At 39.2% G+C, this 21,918-nt stretch overlaps 1 protein-coding gene across 4 annotated transcripts in view; it reads left to right on the plus strand.

Moving 5' to 3' along the window:
* Nucleotides 1-21,918, plus strand: part of adam11 (ADAM metallopeptidase domain 11) — a 28,475-nt gene that overhangs the window by 4,009 nt on the left and 2,548 nt on the right. Inside the window, exons 3-26 of one of the 4 annotated variants that reach the window (XM_061028852.1) lie at nucleotides 511-587; nucleotides 1,090-1,156; nucleotides 6,444-6,526; nucleotides 7,393-7,450; nucleotides 9,270-9,336; nucleotides 10,117-10,256; nucleotides 11,820-11,894; nucleotides 11,991-12,062; nucleotides 13,556-13,722; nucleotides 13,967-14,051; nucleotides 14,227-14,317; nucleotides 14,861-14,912; nucleotides 15,525-15,624; nucleotides 15,754-15,825; nucleotides 16,559-16,651; nucleotides 16,783-16,863; nucleotides 16,966-17,016; nucleotides 17,115-17,178; nucleotides 17,311-17,416; nucleotides 17,591-17,710; nucleotides 18,923-19,091; nucleotides 19,219-19,333; nucleotides 20,226-20,316; nucleotides 21,179-21,196. In XM_061028852.1, the coding sequence (XP_060884835.1) occupies nucleotides 511-587; nucleotides 1,090-1,156; nucleotides 6,444-6,526; nucleotides 7,393-7,450; nucleotides 9,270-9,336; nucleotides 10,117-10,256; nucleotides 11,820-11,894; nucleotides 11,991-12,062; nucleotides 13,556-13,722; nucleotides 13,967-14,051; nucleotides 14,227-14,317; nucleotides 14,861-14,912; nucleotides 15,525-15,624; nucleotides 15,754-15,825; nucleotides 16,559-16,651; nucleotides 16,783-16,863; nucleotides 16,966-17,016; nucleotides 17,115-17,178; nucleotides 17,311-17,416; nucleotides 17,591-17,710; nucleotides 18,923-19,091; nucleotides 19,219-19,333; nucleotides 20,226-20,316; nucleotides 21,179-21,196 (2,114 nt within the window). Of the gene's footprint in view, nucleotides 1-510; nucleotides 588-1,089; nucleotides 1,157-6,443; nucleotides 6,527-7,392; nucleotides 7,451-9,269; nucleotides 9,337-10,116; nucleotides 10,257-11,819; nucleotides 11,895-11,990; nucleotides 12,063-13,555; nucleotides 13,723-13,966; nucleotides 14,052-14,226; nucleotides 14,318-14,860; nucleotides 14,913-15,524; nucleotides 15,625-15,753; nucleotides 15,826-16,558; nucleotides 16,652-16,782; nucleotides 16,864-16,965; nucleotides 17,017-17,114; nucleotides 17,179-17,310; nucleotides 17,417-17,590; nucleotides 17,711-18,922; nucleotides 19,092-19,218; nucleotides 19,334-20,225; nucleotides 20,317-21,178; nucleotides 21,720-21,918 lie in introns of those variants that run through there. The other 3 variants (XM_061028850.1, XM_061028851.1, XM_061028853.1) reach the window with 3 other exon arrangements.

Genomic DNA, 21,918 nt, shown 5'->3' on the forward strand with positions numbered 1-21,918 from the left:
GGTCTAAGGAGGCCAGACATGAAACAAAGATCCAAGGGACAGAGTTTTGACCTTAATATTAATGCAATGTGTTCTTGGATGCATTCACAGTCTAGAGTGAAGAATGAAGAAGAAAATTCTGGCGAGCTGAAAAGAGTATGACGCAGTTCCATTGCATGCATAAAGATCTTACTGGTCCTGCCCCGGCCGCATGATATAAAAGGCATTACGCTGCCCGCTAGCTGGCGGTGAATTTACCTGAGTTTTCCTGCAGCATGCACATGGAAATCTAACCAGGGGGCTGGCAGGAAAATAAGTCTTAGCAAAGTTGGGGTGAAAAATTCGGCTAATTGCATTCACACATGCAGCTCACAATTTTCAGGAGTTTGTGCATGGGTGAAAACAGCATTAGTGTTGCTACTTAAATCAGTATCTCAGAAAATAAACCAAATGTAGACATCTTGTCTGTCTCTTTTTTTTTCATTCTCTACAGTATATTTAATAACTTTTTCTCCCAACTCTTCCTCTCAGCCAGTCCATCTGGCCCAGAGCAGTTTCTTGGTGGAGGCCTTTGGTAAATCCTTCATCCTTGACCTGGAACTCAACCAGTAAGTCTTCCTGCAGAACGTCCACACATCCTCACCTCAGAGGCACAAACAGTGTTTAATGTTGTGTTTACAGCAGTTACGCCTGCACACTCTTACTGCATGTCTTTCCTCCTCCGTCTCTCTCGCCCACCTTCAGCATTGTACAGTATGTATGTGTTGGCATTATACAGACAGTCTGAGGGCTAAACATCACTTTGAAAGTAAACCTCCCCCTCCCCCTCTTCTCGCTTTTCATTTCCTCAAATGGGCTGCTTTTATGTAACACCTTTCTTTGACTCTCAGGCACTTAGACTTAAATGAATCTTCACACATTTTTGTTTAACTTTACCCACATTCATCATGTTTGATGCTGATTGACATTCTGTTAAAAAGCAGCCCAGAGTAATGGATCATAATGGCCTCTAATGGCAGCATCATCTTGCCTTTTCAGACAATTATTAAAGCACTGAAATCCCGTAAAAGTGAATACTGTATTCCTCGTGTTTCTTCCTTTTCTCTGCAGCGACCTCCTGTCTACAGATTATGTGGAGCGTCACTATGATGAGGAAGGGCAGCTATCAATGAATATGGTAAGAGTAATCTATTGAACTCGTTTGCTTATTTAAATGATATGCTTGTTTACTTTTTTCTTTTTACTAATTTCGCAGGTAGTATTTGTCTTTATTTAATGTAATGCTACAGCTAGCTGCTAGTTAGCTTAGCTTGTTAATGACACTGGAAACAAAAAAACTGCAAGCCAGCTTCTGTCCAAAGGTACCCACATCTGAAACCAACCTTAAGAGTCGAGAATAAACAAGTTGAATCTTCAAAGTTTCTAATCCAAGAAAAAAAAAACTTTGTCTACATATGTTGTATTTGTTTTTCAGGTTACGTGAAAAACTATTCCAAAGCCTTGAGCACTTACTCCTGCGTGTACAGCTAATGTGAGCATTGAGCTCACAGTAGCTGGGCTTTGTTACTTGAACAGAGCCAGGTAGCCAACCAAAAAAAAAAAAATGTTGAGCATTTCCTTAATATAATTATTTTTTTATAAATGTTGGAAACCCAATTTCTATCCGTGATATGAATAGAAATCAGTTGGGTTCCTTTTTAATCACAGCCACTTTGATATAAATAGATTTTGTACCAATGCTTGCACCACTAGCTTTTTGTCCACTGTGTAGGAGAACATTTTTGATGGGTGCATACCCCAGAGTGAAATTGAACAGAATCTATATAAGCAGTGCATGCTCTTATTTTGTCCTTAGGACAGAAATTCATACATACTACAAATGATGCACATTTAAAGACTAATGTAAATATTAAGATGTTTTGCTTCAGGTGTGCAATGGCCTAGTGTTATCTCATGTTGCTGCATACTCTGCTTTCCATCTTTATACAAAATCTGCTGAATCTCTAGAATTATGGTCATATGTGCATGTTGCCACCTCTCACAGAAAGGCAGTTCATTCAGACAGCTTGACTCTTTACTCCATCTGAGGAAATGATTCCCTCCGCTGTCCCCTCCCTCTCTCCGTCCCCTTTTGTTATCTCTATGCCTCTGTTTCTCTGCAAAAGACCACCTGACCAATCAGTAGACGGTTACCATGGGTACCAGCAGTCAGCAGCAGCAGCAGCTTGGGTCTTTTTTGTCATGTTGTGAGGGGAATTCAAATCATGTCCTGAACCATCTGAACCAAATCTTACAACCATCCTCTGCCCTGACCTTTGCAACCACATATTTAAAATTAAGAAGAATCAGATGTTTATTGGCACATGGTAAAAAAGTGATCATATCTGTTTTTTTTTTTATCTTGATCCAAATGTAAAGGATCCTCCTTCTCCCTTTTTTCTTGTGGCTAAAAAGGTTTCACCAGGGCTCTAAATGTCAGCAGTATCGCAACTGAACAAAAAGACAGACAGAGGGTAGACTATTTAGGGAAACATCAAAGATGTAATATGACACATCCAACAAATCACGAGTCCAACAAAACCTTTTTATTTAAAATGTATTTAGTTTTGGAAATTATAGTGACACAGGAAAGGATCCTTGTGGGACACCATGATTTTTTGTCATGATGTTGGTATGGCAGGATAAACACACTAAAACAATTTGAATTGGCTAGTGTTCTGAATCAAGCCCATTTGGTCTGTGTACCAGAAGCTTATGCTAGAATTAGGAATATGGTATTAATTAAATAAGTTATGTCAAATGATGTGGTTATTTTGTTCATTTGTTGGAGCAAAGCAGCTATGGCGTATGGTCTTGATGGAAAACTGTACAATTGTCAATAGAAAGGTAAAGAAAGAGGCCTTGCATTTGTTGATACTAATAATAACATCCGTATAAAGGAAATTGATCCAATATCTTGAATTGGAATCCCAGTGGGGATGAATAGTTGTTCAGGATTGACTCGGATATTGCACATTTCAGAACATTTATATCATGATAGTAAAACGACATACTATATTTGTGTGGCTAAATTACTATACGTGCTAAACATTTAGATATCTGCACATTTTCTGATATGTATGTAAACACCTACTTTCATCTACAGACCAATTACACAGTAGATTGCACAAATTGCTCTTATGGACATTTCCTTCTGGCCCCTCCCCCACCCTACCATCTCCATCTGGATTTATTTGGTATTATTGATGTGCCAATAAATTCTTCTTGCATTTTAGGGTCGCTTTTTTTTATTGTTCCCTTAGAATCTCTGCAATTAAATTGAGTTGTTGACTTTCTCATTTCAAATTGAATCTCAGTGTAATGGCACCAAGAGATGAACTGAATTAGAGATGAGGAAAAAAGTGACGGGGGCTGATTTGCATAGACTTTTTATTGTCCTCCTTAGAACTTGCTCCTTTGACATTGTAAGTGATAGACCACATTTACCACTCTCTATCAGCTTGCAGCATTGCATTTTTTATAGTAGTCTTGGTGACGGGGCCTTCTGATTATGAATCAAACACAATCACATCATCAATAACTTAGCCTATTATTGATTATTCCCTGAATAGTTTAAATGTGAATGTATTCAGTCATGTTTTTCAGGCCAGTGTGGCTTTATTATATATGAAAAAACACATTTGTTAATAAAAATGCTTCACTTGATGACAGAGGAAATCTTTTACAACTAACTGAAGCTATTGTGCTACCATCTCTCTCCCTTTCCCTTTTCATCTTGCTTTTTGACTCTGCTGAGTCAAAGTCCAGACGGAGAATAAACTCTGGCTTTTTCTAATTCAGTTAGAGTTTATGATGACGCAGGACCCATCCATCCATTATCTGTACCGCTTTTCCCATTCGGGGGTTGCCGGGGGCTGGAGCCGTTCGCAGCTGTCATTGGGCGAGAGGCGGGGTGCACCGTGGACTGTACGCCAGTCAATCACAGGGCTGACATAGACAGACAACCAGCCACACTCACATTCACAGCTTCGGGCAATTTAGAGTCACCAATTGACCTCGTTATTTTCCTGCTTTTCTTTTTTTTTTAGTCACTCACCTCTTGTCAGGCTAACCTGTCCCTGTCCTCGCAGCGCTGATATTTCACCATTAATCCATGATTTATCATACAATGTGGTGTATTTGTAGGAGTGAGTGGCAATTATTTGAAGCACATTTGCTTCCCTGAAAAGTGCACTTAGTCTCTCTCAGTCCGAGTGTGTCTGCTGTGTCAGGCGATTTGATTTCCTCCATTTAGCCTTGTAATCCTACCTTTTATTTATTTATTTTCTTGCCCCTTGACTAAGTGCTGCAGGCTGTTTCACTATTCGGTATGAATGATTCAAGTACATTTCTTCCTCAACAGATAAACGGACACCAAGTCCAAATATGTTCTACAAAAATACTTGGCTTTGCTGGCTGCAAGGCTAGAGAGACTGTCAGTGTTAATGGGACCACCATTCTAGTCAAGACTGATATACCTTAATGTTTCCATGAAATATTGTGCAGACATTCAAGATCCCTGAAAGACGATGCATACTGACTTTGGTGATCCCCTCTTGTGTCATGCTGAAATGTTACACTAAAATGATGGTTATAGAAAATATAATACCTGTTAAACTTCAGGATGTTAGCATGCTTATCTTAGCTTTAAACACAGCCTCGAAGAACTGCCAACATGGTTTGTCAACCCCTTGTCTCGTTTTTAAGTTTTTAAAATTGGTTAGTTTGTACTTTGTGATGTTTTATTTAATCAATACTTTTGTGCAAACCTTTCTAGTAATCTTTACTTCCTTGCGGGTCTTAAGAGGAATTTCGATGCATTTCCAGCAAGACGCAAGTTGTAGTGATGTTGATGAAAGTGTCTGTGTTCATATCATAATTTAAAAAAAAATGGGCAGATGTAAAGCAATCATGTTGAACTCTTGGTAAAGCAGTTGAAGCCATTTAATGTTTCTGATTTCAGCAGATTCTTAAGTCTTATAAGAAAAGTGTCAAACACAAAGGACACAAAAAGCCTCAATACTACATGTTTCCTGTCTTTCAAGCTGTCCCTTCTAAGAAACAAAACAAAAAAAAAAAACAGCACTGTGACTTTGTGTCCTCTGAGATCTGACATGATATGTTTGACAAATAGAAGCTATTGATATTTTGCTTTCTATCAGAACTGTGTATGAATCATGTTGGATTGGAGAGTGATGCTGTAGTTTACAGAAAAAACAAGGCAAGCCATTGATTTCTCATCAACACGTACACGGCAGCCTGTGTTATTAAGGGATTACATTCGGTGTAGAAGAAGTCATATTTTTACAGTGAAAATATTTAGTACAAGTTTGTACAATACTTGAAAGGCTTGATAGGGTTTTCAGGTCAGAGTAAAGGTTGTCCAAGCATACAGAACTGCAACTTCACACTGCCTCTTTTCTTTTTGGTCTATCAACCTTGCCAGACAACAGCAGGCTCAGTTGCCAGACTTATTGGGGTCCATTACAAGCGTCTGAAACTGACCCTCTCTTTCTCACACACACACACACACACACACACACACACACACACACACACACACACACACACACACACACACACACACACAAACTAACTTCTTAGATCCAAGTTACTGTAAGCAGAGACACATTCTTTTATCTTCAACCATTTACAATAACTCTGCTTGATTATATATACAAACATCCTTAGTGCAGTTGTCCCTGCACTGCACAGATTGTTTTTTTATCTTGAACTTTTAGTTGTATTTTGACACATGCACGTGTCGCTTGAGTGACAGTTGAAAGTCTCCTCTTTAGTTGGAGTAATCTGATCACTGTTGTACTGTGAGAGGCCAAGTGGAAACACTATATTGAAAACACGATCATCCAGATAGTCTTTTAGGGGATTATGAATAATCAGGTAAAGGTATCTGTTAAGCTAACACCTTACAGCAGTGCTGATAGACGGTTGCAGACGTGAAAAATGTTGCTTTTTATCCAACGTTAAATGTGAACTACTGATTTTACACGTCAAAGTTGGTGGTTTAGCAGGTTTACATTCTTGAATTTGCCAATTAGTTAGTTATGCTGCGATGGAACTTTGCTAGTGGTGGTTGCTACTAGCAACAGGATTGTTGTCTGAGTCCAAGTGTTGTTAGCCAAATATTATGGCTAAAACTAACAAAATTACAACAAATCAATGTTTTATTGTTGTTTTATTATAAACATGATGGAAAAAAATGTTAATTGAGGTCTCTGTAAAAAAATACCCACCAGGTCTGCTGCAGTCCAAAGACTGACAGTAAACACCAGGCCCAGTTTGTATAGAGCGGCCAGGAGATCAGCAACCATAAGGGCTTCACGTCATTGATGATTTTTTTTCTTCAACATGTTACAGGGTGATGAGGAGTCAAGTGTCTGACTCTGGTTTTTATTTTCTTCTAGGGAGGAGAGCACTGTTACTACCATGGGCGAGTGCGGGGATCGCCCGGCTCCTGGGCCGCTCTTGCCACCTGCCACGGCCTTCAGTGAGTGAGATCCCCCCTGAACTCACCTGACACAATCCAGATCAAAAGTTTTTTTTTTGTATATAGGTATTTCGAGTTGCATATAAAAATACTTGCACATTAAAAGTCTTCAATTCAAAGGGGAGATTAACATTATAATATGCTTACTAATTTTCTCTCAAACATAATCTTTAAGTATTAAGCTGAAGCTCGTAGTTGTTATGGTTGAATTTATTTCTGAACCTAACTGAACTTAACTAACTCAGCTCTGATTAAAGTAACCTTAGCTTATTTTAACATAGCTTATCTTGGCTAAGCTAGGTCTTTTTTTTTTTACTCACAAAACCCACTATGTCCTATTCTGACTTTTTTTTATTTTTTATGAAAGAGTAAAAAAAAGATGTTTCAATTTGCTACCCTTTTTTTTTCCAGGTCAGGCTGTTTCACTTCCCCGTGCCAAACTAATCCTGCGCTGGTTATTGCTTCACTATGGCTATGTAGTCTGATTTATTCCTCAAGAAAATATAGATCAACACAAACTAAACATTAGGTTAAAGTGTTATATATTTGCTAAAAATGTTTTAATGAAGAGCACCAAATTAAAGGATTTGTTTGTATTTGATAACTATTAGGATCCATCATGCTAATTTTCCTATAGTGAGTGGTGGTAATTATCTTGTCTGTGTTTTTGTGCAAGATCATTAAAAAAAAGTACATTTAAAAGTGGATACATGAAGGTGGCATCTAAGTATGTCTTGATATATTTCTTCTCTTAAAACTCTTCTCTCTTCCTTCACATCCTGGCTGCCATTCAGGGATCCACCTCTAACATCTCAGAGCGGCCTCAGGCGTACTCTAACACATTGCTGTGCTTTTTTTTTTTTCAGAGGCATGTTTTCTGACGGGAACTTCTCGTATGGGATTGAACCTGTTGACAGTGGCAAGGTGAGTTGGTAAACACACACATATCCACTTTCTTGGCATCAAACCAAAGCAGCATCAGTGTCATGTGAAAAAAAAAAAAGTCATACAAAACTGACACTAACCCTTTAAAGTCATTGAAGAACTATTTGAATCTTCACAGTGAAGCTGCCTTCAGTCTCACTTTCTCTCTCCATCTCCATATCACTGCATGACTTACGGTCAGTCCAGACAGTGATACTCTATCTCTGTGCTGCTGTATGGAAAGTATCAAGTTGATACACAACGCATCGGAAAACAGGAGGGAGAGAGTGGGAATATAAAATAATTGACAAAGAGGCTTTTTAGATTTTTCCAAAATACCTAGATTTGATTTAAGTGTATATCTAGTGTAAAAAAAAAAAAGAGACATATAACAGAGTGGCCAAAGGGGATAGGGTGAAAGTGTTTAGACTGGAAGAGGCCGCTTTTTTTCCCATTAAGAGTCACTGTAATCGAAGTGCAGCTCAATTACATAGACTGCAGAGATGGATCAATGGCTGCCCAGCTCGTCTTCAAACTCTCTCTCTCTCTCTCTCCCTCCACTCGGCTCCATATCTCCGATGGGTCATTTTCATAAAGTATTTATCCCCAGCTCAAGTGTACCACAGTGTCCAGCAGTGTTATTGCCATTATGACAGCCCTGTGATTGATTAATTATGCATCAGAGCACTTTCCTGCCTGTTGGTCCGTCTCTCACCCTGAGAGGACACGGCAAAGCTTTTTCACACAGAGAGAGAAGCCGGCGACTGGAAAAAAAAAAAAAAAAAAAAAAAAAAGGTTAACGATGAGAAGAAGTCATTTCAAGCATTGATTGTTTTAAAAGCATGTTGTTGTTTTGTTCGTGGGGATGTTGACTTTCATAAAGAGCAGATTTGATGTCAACAAAAAGTGACTTTTGTGCTTTTTCTGTGCTTAAAGATGTTGTTGCTTCAATTAAATGTTAGTATGGTAAAAAAAAAAAAAAAAAGTAGTATTATGAAAAGATAAGATATGCTTTATTGTCCCCTTGGGGAAATTTTCCTTGGACTCTGTCCGGCTGCAGCCCTTAACCATAACCCTACAATTGCACAGCTTCCCCATGTTGCACTGTCTTTGTGTCTTTCTGTCAACACATTCAGTTGCATCCTAAATTACACGGTGAAAAGGGAATTTGATGGCCTTTATAATAACTGAAACATTTTAGTTAAAATGGGGTAATTTGTGATACCGCAACTGACTTATTATTTGTTTTTTTTATTTTTCCTTAAGTATCAGAAACTTTTTTTTAAACTTCTTATCCCTGTTTCTACATTTCTGGAGTAGTAAATCACACAGCTAGCCTCTTCTGTGCACCCTCCATAGTAATTCATCTCAAAATTATAAATGCAGAGTGAAATGCTAAGAGAATTGAGATTCTTGACGGGACTTCCTGTCTGCCTTGGTTTTATTCTGGGATTTCCTTTTGGCGAAGGAGGGAAGTTTTAATATGACTTTCTGGAGTTTTCGTTCTCGTTCAAGCAGATATATTTAAAGTGATGTTCAGTCTAACACTGGCTTGTATATGGACCCTTTAAAAGTTATAATAATCATATTTCAGAAACACTCAACTTTTCTCTATCCTAGATAACATTTTTAAGAGATGTGTTTCTGTTGAAAACAACACAGGAATTTGCTCTGAGTAATCATACACCACAAGAAGTTTAAACATATAAAAAGTTATTGTTTTTAATGTAAACTTTATTACATAAACATATACATCTGTTTTCTCTCTCTCTCTCTCTCTCTCTCTCTGTCTGTCTTTGTTTCATTTGACACCTTACAGGAGGAGTACAACGAACACATTATATATCGCATGCCAGACGTCTACCTCTTTCCACCTTCTTGTCCAGGTGAGACCACAGTCAGGCTTACAGAAGATTAAACTCTACACAGAAACTCCTCGTTTTCATTTCCCACTGTGATGGAAAGTCTTGAAATCATTTGTGATGTAATGATCAAGGTTTGATTGGCACAAAATCTCAACCTCCGATCCACTTTTATATTATATATCTACATACCATATCTTCTGCGCAAATTCAGCATTAATACAAGGTATGGACTTTCTCAACTCTAAAAGTAATCCATGTTTCAAGCTTCATTCGTTAGCTCTTTTCTGGGTGCTGAATATATATCAAACTCAGATCTTGTTAAAATATTGGCAGGATGCAGCTTGTTACACCTATATCCAAATGCTGCTTGCCATTGCTTGATTGTAAGTCAAAGAAATCAGCTCTGTCCTTGAAATTTGAAGATCTTAAACAATCCAATGTTCTGTAATGCAAGCCGTTTTTTTTTCCAGCTCACAGCGTCCTCCTCGAGTCCTCTAGTTGTCCTCCTCACCCTTGCTAAATGTCTAATTTCATTGCCTCTCCTCTCTGTCCCTAACACTCTTCTTCTCTGGACTCATCTCCTTCCTCTTCTTCCTGCTACCCAACCCCTGCCTCCCTGCCTCTTCCCCCATTCTTCCAGTTATACCCCCCCCCCCCCCCTCCCCCCCTTCTCATCCTGTCTCCTCCACTGGTTATTATATTGATTACTCCTGCAGTTCTGTGCACTAAAAACGTGGTTACATCCATCCTTGGTTGATGACTTGCCATTTTTCTCTCTTACTCTATACATTAATTTCCCAGGATGCTCAATGAACAGGACAGGACATGAGGAGAAGACAAACAGCCATGTCGAAGAAGAGGGCGAGCAAAAAGGCGGAGATGACTGGTCCGAGGAGCAGAAGCCAGTCTTCAAAAAAGGCCTGAGACGCTCAAAGAGACAAGTCAGTATTCAGATAGTCTCTTTCTTTCTGCACACCTGGCCTGCCATGAACATGTGGGAAACATCGGAGTTGAAATGTGCAAACACAATTAATATTTTACAGAGAAGACTGTCAAATGTTTCCAAATTTCCAGTCGGATTTTGCCAGCTCTTTTCAGCTGTCGTGATTTTATGAACAGAATCAAAAGGTAAAAAATTTGATTTTTAAAATCGAAGAAAATAATTCAAGTGATGTCCCTTGATGAGCCCTGGATTGGGCTTGGCGTATATTTGTACAGGAGGGGTGCAGGGGGTCTAGTGGTTAGCTTGCACGCCCCATGTACAGGAGCTGTAGTCTTCGAGGGTTTAAATCCAACCTGTGACACTTTTTCCCACATGTCATTCCCCAACTCTCTCTCTCAAAAACTCTATCCACTGTCCTCTCTAAATAAAGGCAAAAAATCCCTAAAATAAAAATGAACATTTCCACAGGAAAGCCTGCAGTACAGGTAAAGAGTGTGACAGGTGTAATGACTGTAACAGCTTGAATGATCACCTGATATATCATTAAGCACCAACATGTGGTTAAAAGGTTTACTTTTCGTTGATTTATTGACAATAACTGAAGAGTAATTTCACAGATTACCTGTAAATCTCACAACTCTGTTTTTTTTTTCTTTCATGTAGTAAATGGGAAATGGGCTGTAATTATGAGTTTTTCTTGTATTCAGATCAATCAAATGATGTATGGTAAATAGTACATCACACATTCACCCATCTACGCACCGATGGCAGAGGATGCCATGTAGGAGAAGTCTCTTATCAGAATTGACTAATCCCAGTCAAACATATTCACACGTCCCAGGCTTAACCACCAGGAACAAATTGGGGTTCAGCTTTTTGCACAAGTACACTTTGACACGTGGACTGCAGGAGCTGGGATTGAACTGCTGACCTTCTGTTTGAGAGACAAACCAGACAACAGATTCTGCCATCCCTGTTCTAAAAAAAAAATCTATATTCACCGAGTTGATTGTTAAAATCTGGGAACACAAAAGAATATTCAGACAGTCAGAAAACATTTTGGCCTGATTATCAAGAACTTTGTTTGAACGTGAACGTGAAAGCAAATAGCACCCATATATGTCTGCTCTCTTGTCCATACTTTTTGTTGTGAGAATCTTACAAGATAATGACTATAACGACTGTCACTATTTTAGTCTGGAATATTTAATGTGAAACTATATCAAGGAAGTTTCTGCTTCTTCGAAAGTACTTTTCCTTCTTGTAAGTAATCGGATACAGAAGCTGAGATTTATCTTTGTACATGCCGAGGATATATTGAGGTTATTGAATGAATGAATGATTGTTGCTTTCCCAAGTTCTTGTTGCCCTTTCAAGGACAAAGAGTTGAGTTTCAGCAGCATCAGCGTGTGTGTGTGTGTGTGTGTCTGTGGGTGTGTGCGCTCAGTGTGAGTTATGGTTTCACCTGCTGGTTTTGAGTGTGTCTGCTTGTCCTATGTGAAGGTGAATATGACAGAGGACTCAAACTTCTGGCTGTGTGGGTTTCTTTTACGTCCTCCAGGTGCGACGAGGTCAGCGCACAGTCCAGACTGAGACCAAGTACATCGAGCTGATGGTTGTCAACGACCATGAACTGGTATGTTTAACACTTAAAGCTGCAAAACATGTTAAAAACAGTGAAATTCAAATGAAAAAAATAAGGTGACTTAGTGTTTTCCTCCTCTTTTTTTAGTTTGTGCAGGTCCGTCGGTCGGCCACTCAGACAAAGAACTTTGCCAAAGCAGTGGTGAACATGGCCGATGCGGTAAGAGGAAATATAGTTAAAGACTTTTCTGTTAACGTCCTCTTTAAAGCACATAATTAAAAAAAAGATGGCAGTATTTCATAATGAATCTATTAAAAGGAGTCTCTTGAGCTTTCTTAGGAGAGTTGCCACATTTTGCAGTATTCTCGAGTTGGACATCGGCCATCCCTTTTTCTTTTTTCTTTTTTTCACAAAAAGCCATGAGCTGTTGGATAGTCTTGACATTTTTATTTTTAACCACCTCCTCCTCAGATTGTGTAGAAGGCTGCTGTGTATCAGAGTTTCTATTTTGTGTATGTACAATCACAAATCTCTCGATTGTCCTTCCCACTCAACTCTGTGACCCTGACCCCTCTCTGGAATCCTCGTCATCATTTAATGAGAGCCTTAAGTAATATTTCTAATGTTTCTCATTATGCCATGTTTAGAAATATACAAATAAATACACGTGTAATTGTTCGTAATTACATTAAATTGGAGTCATCCCATCTTTCTTTATTGATTTCAAGATATAAAAAGTTGCATCAATTTCAGCACAACATAAAAACAAGTCTTTCAAAAAAAACATGTACACTGTTTGAAAATAATTGTGGTGGGCTGTCTCTAAATGTGAGTCAATCTGCAAATGCCCTGAACAGCAGAAACAAATGTGTTCATAGCATTAACAGACAAAAACGAGCAGATGAACATTCACAAAAGGAACCCCTTTAAAGCATATTAAAGCTCAAAGTTCTGGACGTGATCCCTTCAAATGACAAGTGAGTGCTGTTAGCTGTGTGCTGAAGGAATCACTCTCTCTGCTGAATGTCACAAGACTGCAACAGTCAATTTTGCAAAGATGAGTCTTCACTGTAGTTGTCCACAAACAAATGTGTTAGGTCCACTTCTTTTATACAGTCCATGAGAAGGACTCATCCCGATAACCTTCCAGCAATATCTGTGAAAAAACAACTCGAAGGTAAAGTTTGATTGTTCTGAAGCTGGCTCATAGTAATCGATACAATTCAAGTGAGTCTTCAGTGAAGGTTTCATGTCTGAACTATAAATCATGAGGGATGCACCACTGTATCCGTGGTTACAGATGTATAAGTTCAACACTGATCTTGTGTTTCCAGTTCCTTCACCTTACCATTGTTTAAATGTACACATTATTCCTCTTCTCGATCTGACCAGGACAGACAATATTTGACGATATATTGCAGTGATTACAATTTGACTTCAAGGTTGGAGAGAGATTGATTCAGGAAAACTTTATGAATAAATAGTTTAAGTGTCTCACTCAAAGCTCAGAGAAACGGAAAAGAAAGTTATGCATCCTCTAACACACATCAGATCACTCACATCACATTTTAGGCTATAGCAACTAATTTTTTTTGTGACTCTTCTCAGTTCTGTTTGAATCACTTTTTGCTTTAGGACACAGTTTTGAGTGTGTTTTTGGTATTTTCTGTTCATTTTTCTGTGTTTTCTTTTTCCTTGTCTGATGAGTCCAGATCTATAAGGAGCAGCTCAACACTCGCATCGTCCTGGTGGCCATGGAAACCTGGTCTTCTGAGAACAAGGTCTTTGTGGGCGACGACGCCTTGCTCACCCTCCGAGACTTCATGAAGTACAGGAAGGAGAGCATCAAGGAGCGCTGTGACGCTGTTCACCTTTTCTCGTGAGTTCAGTCTTCTCATCCTCCTCCTACTCTTTCTTCATTTTTTCTTTTCTTTTCTTTTTCTGTATTTTCTCATCTCGTCTTTGTCTTCATCTTCTTTCTTATTTTTATTCTCCTCCTCCCACTCCTCTTTCTTTTTCCTCTCCTCCTTATTCTGCCTCCTCCTCCCCCTCTGACCTTTTCCTTTCTTCTTCCCTTTTCTCTTCTTCTTCTTACTCTTCATCTCTCCTCGTCTTAACAACAGTGGGAGGACTTTCATGAGCAGCCGCAGCGAGGCCGCCTACATAGGGGGAATCTGCTCCATCACCAGAGGTGGCGGCATCAATGAGGTGAGACCTGCATCTTTTACAGATCGGAGACACTGACTCAGCTCACAAAACTTGACTTATTAAATAAATGAGAATGCGTTTATGCAGAGTAGGTGATGTGTTTTAAGAGTTCAGGAAAGTCAACTGTGTTTTCTTTCAAGTTGTTTTGTCAACATGTGTATTTGTGCGTCGTCAGTTCGGCAGCGTGGGCCCGATGGCCATCACACTGTGCCAGAGTCTGGGCCAGAACATCGGCATGCTGAGAAACAAAGAGCGGCCGGCTGCTGGTAAGAATAACACCCATTTGTAACTTTCATCAGATATCACACAAAGAGTGAGGGGAGTACAAACAGACTGTGGAATGCTCTATTCCTTTTATTCATATCCATTCTTTGCTTCATTGTTTGATTATGTTTGTTCAGGTGTCTGATAAAATGTCCTCTTTTATCTAAAGTCTCTTCTACTGTTGCCTGAAGCGAACCCAAGGAGTTTAAATCTATTTCTAAAACAGAAGAAAATTCACTTTTGACTGCAAACGTTTTTTTAATAGTAACACTAGTGGCTGCACTACATCTCCCTCAAGTGGTGGTTTTATAGCACTGCGTTCATTTTTTAAATACATTTAAGTGTGTGTGTGTGTGTGTGTGTGTGTGTGTGTGTGTGTGTGTGTGTGTGTGTGTGTGTGTGTGTGTGTGTGTGTGTGTGTGTGTGTGTGTGTGTGTGTGTGTGTGTGTGTGTGTGTGTGTGTGTGTGTGTGTGTGTGTGTGTGTGTGTGTGTGTGTGTGTGTGTGTGTGTGTGTGTGTGTGTGTGTGTGTGTGTTTCTGTCAAGGAGACTGCAGGTGTCCCGACCCGTGGTTGGGCTGTATCATGGAGGACACAGGGTATGCATTTAATTAAATGTTCATCAATTAAAAAAACCTATTAGACGTAAAATAAATAATAGGACTGAAATAATTGAACCTCTTGAGTTGCATTGACTTTGATTTGATTGATTATTTGTCTTTCTTTCTTGATTGACTTCCTATTTTGACGGCAAGCCACAAAGTAATGTCCAGTTAAAGCCTCTGTGAGGAGTTAATAGCTGGGTATTAAACAGACTGACATCATTGTCTCGTTAAGACCTCCCAAAGCACAAGAGAGCATAATCAACAAGATTGATTATTTTCTATATTTTAATATTTAATGTCTCAAACTGCTGGCAAGGGAAAGATGTCAGACAAAGCAACAGGTCAACAGGCATTACTATTCTTGTTATGTATTTAACTGTTTAATAAAGCAGGGTGAGAGTTTTTGTTTAAACATTACACACTAACCGAAAGTTCCTCAGTGGAGCTTTAAGGAGTCGAAATGTTGCTTGTAGAAGCATTTAGGCAATACACCGACAAGAGTTTGGTAGACAGGTTATCACTTTTCACTCAAACTTTTGAGATTTTAATCAATATTGTGAATGTAACAGTGATTCGTCTTTGTGTTTTCTTCTTCCTATTAATTAGTTTCAACCTGCCTAGGAAGTTCTCTCGCTGCAGTATAGACGAGTACCTGCGTTTCCTCCAACTAGGGGGAGGCAGCTGTCTCTTCAACAAGCCCAGCAAGGTAAGATGAGATGGTCTGTCATCCTCTGAAAGACTCTGCTGACTGTTAGGTTATGGTTATAGTGTTTTTGGTAATGATTCAATAACCAATGCAGATTCACTTACTTTAGTCACCTCTATCACGTTGCAGTTGTTGGACCCGCAGGAGTGTGGGAATGGATATGTGGAGACGGGAGAGGAATGTGACTGTGGATCATTAGTGGTGAGTTCATTTAAAATACACATTTTGTAGTGGCCGGGTTTTTTATTTTTCTCAATTAGGGTTGTCGTACCTGACCCAAAAACCATGGCAACAAGAAATACAAGCCACCCAATCGTGGGTCATTTCTTGTTTTTAATTAAGAAAAGCTGCAAGCAAACTCCTGACAACGTTTCAGTATGTTCTGGTCTATGAATCTGTGCAATGAAGACTCCTTCCCTGTCAGCTCCTCTGCTCTCGGTGTTAGTAAGAGACATAAACATAACTTTAGAATCATTATGACACGCCAAAAGAGAATGAGAAACGTATCTGCCAACCCTTTGAATTTAAGTCGACCTTTGACAACCTTTTCCTCAGCTGCAGAAGGTAACAGATATGAAAGTCTGTCTAATTGCCCTGTTAGAAAGCCTTGTTGGTATCCACTCCCAATTATAGGGAATACTGCATTATGCTGTAAATACAAACACTCCCTGTAAACATCTCTAGGGTTTATAAACTTTATAAATCTTTAGAATGGCCTGCCTCAAATGAAGCTGCTGATATATCTTGTGGACACAATCACACATTCTGCACTCTGTTTCTTTTTTGAATCACTTGATTTTATAGTTGAGTATAAAAAATAAAGTCAAGACATTTACATTATGTTTCGTTGTAAAGCTGAAATTCACAGCCGTCATGCTTTGTGGATGGTTGTCTGATATCTCATCTGCAGTTTAAAACCCTCTCTGATCCGTAGGAGTGTGCCCGTAGTGGAGCCAACTGCTGTAAAAAGTGTACCCTTACCCACAATGCAATGTGCAGCAACGGCCTCTGCTGCAGGGACTGTAAGGTAAGATGCTACCTCTCACCTTAAACTGAATCATTTTCATTGACGCCCTTACATTTTGATTTCTCTTTAACCTCCCTGTTCTTTCCCGTCTCTGTTTTTTTCTCTCTTCTTCTTTGGTTTTTATGTGGCAGTACGAGCTGAGAGGGGTGACGTGTCGTGATGCTGTGAACGACTGTGACATTTCTGAGACCTGCATAGGAGACTCCAGCCAGGTAAGAAAGAGGCTTCAAACACACGTCCCTGTGTTTATCCAGATGCTTGAAAAAAATTGGTCATCAGAAATCCAACACACAGATAATTTCCCTCTCTTTTAGTGTCCTCATAATGTGCACAAACTGGACGGCTACATGTGTGATGCTGGACAGGTAAAGACATCTTACTTGTTAATGTTATATTTTTATTTCTGAGTGTCCCCTCTTCATCATTTAACCCTCTTCCTCCCCCTCCTCCTCCTCTTCCTCAGGGTCGCTGTTATGGAGGTCGTTGCAAGACCAGAGATAGTCAGTGCAGGAGTCTGTGGGGCTACAGTAGGTTTGGATATTATTCTTTATTTCTCAGTGCAGCAGTCCATCTTATGGTTAAAATAGGACTTTTATGGTTATAATAATAATATAATTGATTTTTTGACACCTTGAAGTGAAATCAAACTTTCTTTTCAGACTCAGCTGACAGGTTTTGCTATGAAAAGCTCAACTCCGAGGGCACAGAGAAAGGAAACTGTGGCCCAGACTCCAGTGGTCAGGGATGGGTGCAATGCAACAAGCAGTAAGTTTCATTTCTAATTAATTAATTAATTAATTAATTAATTAATTAATTAATTAATTAATGTGTTGGTGTGTTTTTTTTAAATGCAATATCTTCTGCAGCTTTTAATATTTTACCTTTTTTTTTTTTTTTCATTTTAAAAATTGTTCCTCCTTTCTGCCCGGTCTCCATCAGAGACGTTCTTTGTGGATTGCTGCTGTGCACCAACCTGACAGAGAGGCCGCGCTTCGGTGAACTGCAGGGGAAGCTCACCAGTCTGACCATCCACCACCAGAACAGATACATGGACTGCAGGTGAGGGAGCCTTTCTCTGGCTGCTTGCTGGGTATATATACAACAGCCTGATAGTTAACATACACTTAAGGACTGTTTAAATTTGTATTATTTAGAAAGAAAAAGTGAATAGAAAGTAAGTGGAAGGAAAAAAAAAAAGGGAAAGGGGATGACATGCAGTAAGGGGTCCAAGGCTGGGATCAAACCTGGGTTACTTTTTCTTCTTGTACACCACGGATCAGCAGGGGGCAGAAACACACCAAGGTAGTTAACAAGTAAACAAAGATATAAACAATGCTGAATATAAAGATCCAGTGAGGAGTTTTAGCTTGTGAGGAAACAGACTGAAAATGTACTTAATGTAATTTCTTTATGACCAACAAAAGCAAACAAGACCATCAGTAACAAGATTGAGTGTTTTTATTTTTATTTTGTTCTAAATACCTGAAACTGCTGCGGTAGTTCTCAGGTGAAAGGATTAGCTGCACGCTGCCGAAAGAGCTTTTCTTTACATTTTCTACTGAAAATATTACTGATAAGTGATAAGTTTGACTGTTAGAGGGATATTCATAAGGTTACACATGGGTTAGGGTTAGGGTTACTTACACATGTACAGGACAAAAGCTGAAATGACATACTGCCTTAGCCACAGGGGGCGCCATAATTGATAAAAAAATAGAATGTTCCTCAGAAAAATCAAAGGAGATTGTTGTGTTCCCTGTAACTGTTCCAAGGACGAAAATGTTTTTCTGGGTTTAAAAATACCTCAGAAGAAAAAATATTGTCGTCAAAATGCACACAAAGATATCTCTGACAGAGTATGGAATCATATGCAAAAAAAGTTGTATTTCTATCCAGCATGCAAAAACATCCAACCAATCCTGAGTCCTTCCTGGATAGAGCTGATCTTATCTTTCTGATAGCACTATTTTTTTACATGACCCCTCTTGCTGGTTATGATTAGAGGGACATAAAGCACAATCATCATTACGACATTAAAGCTTCTGTGAGGAATTTTCATTTTGTGTCAATTTTGTCGCCCCCTGTGTACAAAAAATAATCAGATTTTATTTAAAAAAAAAAAAAGGAAATGATCTGTATTTGCGATCTACTGAGATAAGTAGGAAAAAAGTTCCAGTTAAATAAATTCCAGTTACCGTATGTAAATAAAATATATAGGCTATATATCAGTAAATAAATAATTGTGATTTAACTTGACTGTCTGACGTGCAGGGGTGGTCATGCTGTGCTGGATGACGGCTTGGATCTGGGGTATGTGGAGGATGGGGCGCCGTGTGGGCCGAACATGATGTGTTTGGAGCGTCGCTGCCTCCCTGTCACAACATTCAACCTCAGCACCTGCCCGGGCTCCTCCACCTCACGCATCTGCTCCCACCACGGCGTGAGTGTGTCTCTGCAGTCCAACTGTCTGATTTTAGTGTTGAGTAGTTTTTAGATTAACATTTGAGTTTCAGGAAGTTAACGAGAATTGAAAAAAGTGAGTAAGGTTCCTCATTTGTGTCCCTCAGACTTGCAGTAACGAGGTGAAGTGTATCTGTGATCCAGACTACACCGGGAAGGACTGTAGCGTGTTTGACCCGATCCCCATCCCCACCCCACCAGAGGGTCCAGAGAAACACAAAGGTAACATACTGGGGCAGTTTGTCTCAACTTACAAACACCCACAGAAGAGTTAGAGGCTTTTTCACCTCAAAGTGCCTGTTGTTACAGGAAATATGAACAAAACAAAAAGTAACTACAAACCTGCCATATGCATACACAGCTTCAATGGCAGATGCAGAACTTCTTCACTACAGTGTCAATTAAAAAAAAAAAAAAAGCAATCTCACAAAAAGGTGTTAAGTTATGTTCTGCATGAATTAACACAGCAAACTCTATTTTAGAAATTAACCAGACTACCAAAAAGTTGACACTTTTTCAAAAACTAAAACTTTCTTGCTTTTGATTTCTAGGCATTGAATTGTTGTTTTGACAACTTGTTCTTTTAATTTGTTAGACAGTCTTCTTTGCTTTATATTTCAAGTTCTTTATATTGGGCTTCACACAAGACAAATACCTGTTTCTTATGGGTACACACATTTCTAACAAAGGAACTCATTTGTTAATTAATAACAAATATTGAGAATATTTCACCTATTAAAGTGGCAGTAAGCAACATGAGCATTGTAGTGGAAAAACCTTTCGCACCTTCCTTTGCTACATCTTATTACTTCACAAGCCCCGCCCACCAAATGACACAAAACATGAACACCAACGATTGCCACTGTAACTTTCTTGTATCAATCAACAAGTAACATGGGACTCAAGAGAACAGAAAGACTGACATTCGATCAATATTTGCACAAACACAGATGTTATGCTCTCAACGACCCTCAGGTGGCGAGAGAGAGCAAACTGTGAAGTTCTTTACTCCTTCTTGGGGTATTTTACACTCAACAGGAATCCTGGAAATAAAATAAAAAAACTCTCATGCTGTATTTTTCCCCCTCACTGCCTGACTCCTTCACTCCCACAGGTCCCAGTGGCACCAATATCATAATAGGTTCGGTTGCTGGTGCTATTCTGGTGGCAGCGATAGTCCTGGGGGGAACTGGCTGGGGATTTAAGTAAGAGCTGTGGCATGCCTCCATCTGTGTGTGCCTGCTGTGTTCCTCTGTCAGCTAACACACGCGTGTGGCTCACTGCTGAATGCTGCTCTGCTTGCTGTCTGATCCATACACACAACCAGAGACCGTGTGGCTTAATCAATAACATTGGTGGATCTGAACTAGATGTAGTATGACCTGCTGGTTTGGTTAGAGAAAGAAACCATGAAGAACGTCCATGACAGTATGAGATGTATTCATTTAGTTTGCTGACGTATGCACAGTGTTAAAGCTTCTTTGAGGAACTTTAAGTCTGAGTCAATTTTGGCGCCCCCTGCAGTCAAAGCAGTACCTTTTATGTCTGTTTTTTTTCTGACACATGTATAACTAGTCTTTTTTTTTTTAAATGAAAACAAATCCATCACTTTGACAGTCCAAAACATCAATCTGCCGAAAACAAGGATGAATCCGAGTCCAGGTCTTCTTTCTGTACTTTGTTGAACTCGCTCTACACTGCTGTCTCCACTCTTGTTAGCTTTGCTGTGGCATGCCTGCAGGATGTATATGAACGAAAACCTTGAACATGAATATGTTTGCCTTAATCTCATGACTGCAGCTTGTTTGATTGCATCAGAGCTGCCTGGTTTAACACTACTGATGCAAGTTCACTCTTACAAAGATGAGTTTTCAAGGCCTGTTTGCTGCTTTTGCTTTGGAAGCCTTGGATTCATTGCACGTTTATTTCTTTTTTTTACTCACTCCTTGTTCACATGAAACAACAGTCCAGTGTCAAAATATTTCTTCTACACTTATTTTCTCTCTCTCTCTCTCTTTCTTTATGTCTGCCTCCTCCGCCATGCTCCTGCGTCTACTCCCGATCCAGAAACATCCGAAGGGGAAGGTATGATCCAGCTTTTCAGTCCTGATCCTGAAGGCATAAACCGAGTCTTGAATCACCATACATGATATCCCAAAATGCCATGTGTTTTATAAAAAAAGAAGCTTCTTAACCCTCTGGCTCAGAGACATTCGTAAACCCACACACATCTACCTGTTACCTTACCTTAATTGGCCTTATTCTTCTTCGTAATGTGATCTGTTTATTTACAGAGAGACTTATATAAAAGCATGAACCAACACCACATAGCACAGCATTTATACAGTCTATGCTCGTTTGTCGTGGCCTCACATAGATGGGCCTTTGAAATAGGCAAATCTTTATGTAAAATGTTCGCATTTTTATTTTTGCATGTGCATCAGCTCATAACCAATGTTAGGAAACCATTTGTGTTCTATAACAGTAGTTTGCTTCATCATTATTTGTACTGCATGCCCCTTCAATAACTTCCATTTCTACGATATAGCTGCAGTTTCACCTTTGTTATCTTCATTTCATAAACTTCCACAATAAAAGGAGGACTACACCTTGGTTGTTTTGCATTTAATTTTAATTTTTGATCGATCATCACATAGTTGATATAACAATTTAATGATTGAAAGAAACTAACAGCTATTTTTAATAATAATAATGATAATAATAATAATAATAATTTGCTGCTCTAACTTGCGTGTTTTAATTAGTCTGAGTTGCCCTGTTGGTTCTCTCAGATTCCTCATTTATTT

Source organism: Labrus mixtus, chromosome 21, assembly GCF_963584025.1.
Source record: "Labrus mixtus chromosome 21, fLabMix1.1, whole genome shotgun sequence".
NCBI lineage: Eukaryota > Metazoa > Chordata > Actinopteri > Labriformes > Labridae > Labrus > Labrus mixtus.